At 56.1% G+C, this 1,370-nt stretch overlaps 1 protein-coding gene across 1 annotated transcript in view; it reads left to right on the top strand.

The window, feature by feature from the left end:
- Positions 1-399: 399 nt before the first annotated feature.
- LOC105310410 overlaps positions 400-1,370 on the top strand; it is a gene marked incomplete at its 5' end in the record, with an annotated part of 7,398 nt that continues 6,427 nt past the window's right edge. The window contains one exon of the mRNA XM_023526720.1: positions 400-729. Coding sequence (XP_023382488.1) covers positions 400-729 — 330 coding nt within the window. The remainder of the gene's footprint in view (positions 730-1,370) is intronic.

The raw sequence follows: 1,370 nt of genomic DNA, 5'->3' as shown, positions 1-1,370 counted from the left end.
AGAGAGAGAGAGAGAGGCGAGCACTTGGACTGGAGGCAAGAGAATCTCGTCTGGTCATTTCGTCCATACCAGGCTTCCCCGCTGCTCGACGTCACCCTTTCCTCGTCCCCCTCTGCCGTCGCCCCTGGAGTGCTGGTGGAATTTACCGCTGTCTACTTATTGCCACCACCTGAGCCTCGTCTCCTCCTCTCCACCCCGTGAAAGCCCGGACCATCTCTTACTTTAGTCAGATCAGCGTCACCTGGGTGCTCGTTAGAAATGCAGAATCCCAGGCCCCACCCCAGACCTCTCAGAATCAGAATCTGCGTTTTATCCGGATCCGCAGGCGACCCGAGTGCACGCTGCAGATTGAGACGCTCTGGTCCAGAATAGCCATTCGCTGCCCTGCCTCACACCCAGTTAGGAGTGAGCGCTTTCATAATTAACCATCGGCCTTCCCTTGTGTTTCCATTTCCGTTACAGGCCTGGTGGGTAGGGGAAACGTTTTCTGCAGATGTCTGGAGAATCTGCCTCAACGCCACGAATTGTACAGAAATCGGTTACGACTTTGACGGTGAGTGTGTAACGGATGGAGAGGCACTGAGTGCGCGAGGAATGCTGTTCTCTGACTCCTCCCCCTCCCCCCCTCGGCGTACTTACTGGGCGGGGCCTGGTGGGGGTGGGGGTGGGGGGAGGAGGAGCTCAGTGCATGTTGGAGCTGGGGACAGCGTCTGCTGGAGACCAGAGGGCGTGTGACGAAGCCAGAGGCTGGAAGAACCACCGACCGCGGCTGCGATGGGGCCCATCCTTCTCTCCTGTGTCTCTTGGCCAAGCAGAGCTTCCCTCCCTCACCCTTTCTTCAAGTCTCATCTGGAATCTTCTCCTCCCCCTCCTCTTTTATCCAAGCCTCTCCTTATACAGGCTCCGAGACCTAATTAGGGTTCGTGTCACTTCCTCCCTATCTCAGCAGCCTGCGGCGGCAGAAACCCAAGAGCTAGCTCTCTTGGGAGCTGTGTCGCCTTACCTTGGGGCAGGTGATTCGCAATATCCTCCGCTGTAAACTGGAGAGAAAAGCAAAGCGCCCGCTGTGGCTGCCTCCACACGAGCTGGAGCACACAGGAGAGCTGTGCCCAGGCAGCAAACCCCTTAAAACACGCCGACCACCCTCCCTCACTCTGGGCAGGACGGCTCTGCTTTCTGTCGCCAAACCGATGGCTGATGGAAGAGACCCTGGGGCTCTCGGTGCCGGATACAATACTAGATGCCCAGTTTAATTCGGTATCTCAGAGAAACCATGAACGGTTTCGTTTCAGTATGTCCCGAATATTACGCGGGACATACTTATACTTAAAAATGATCGTTCCTCTGATTGTCAGATTTAATGGGCCCTC

Source organism: Pteropus vampyrus, unplaced genomic scaffold, assembly GCF_000151845.1.
Source record: "Pteropus vampyrus isolate Shadow unplaced genomic scaffold, Pvam_2.0 Scaffold3018, whole genome shotgun sequence".
NCBI classification, from domain to species: domain Eukaryota; kingdom Metazoa; phylum Chordata; class Mammalia; order Chiroptera; family Pteropodidae; genus Pteropus; species Pteropus vampyrus.
Note: the sequence above shows the minus strand (reverse complement) of the source record. Positions and strands in the feature narration are given on the sequence as shown.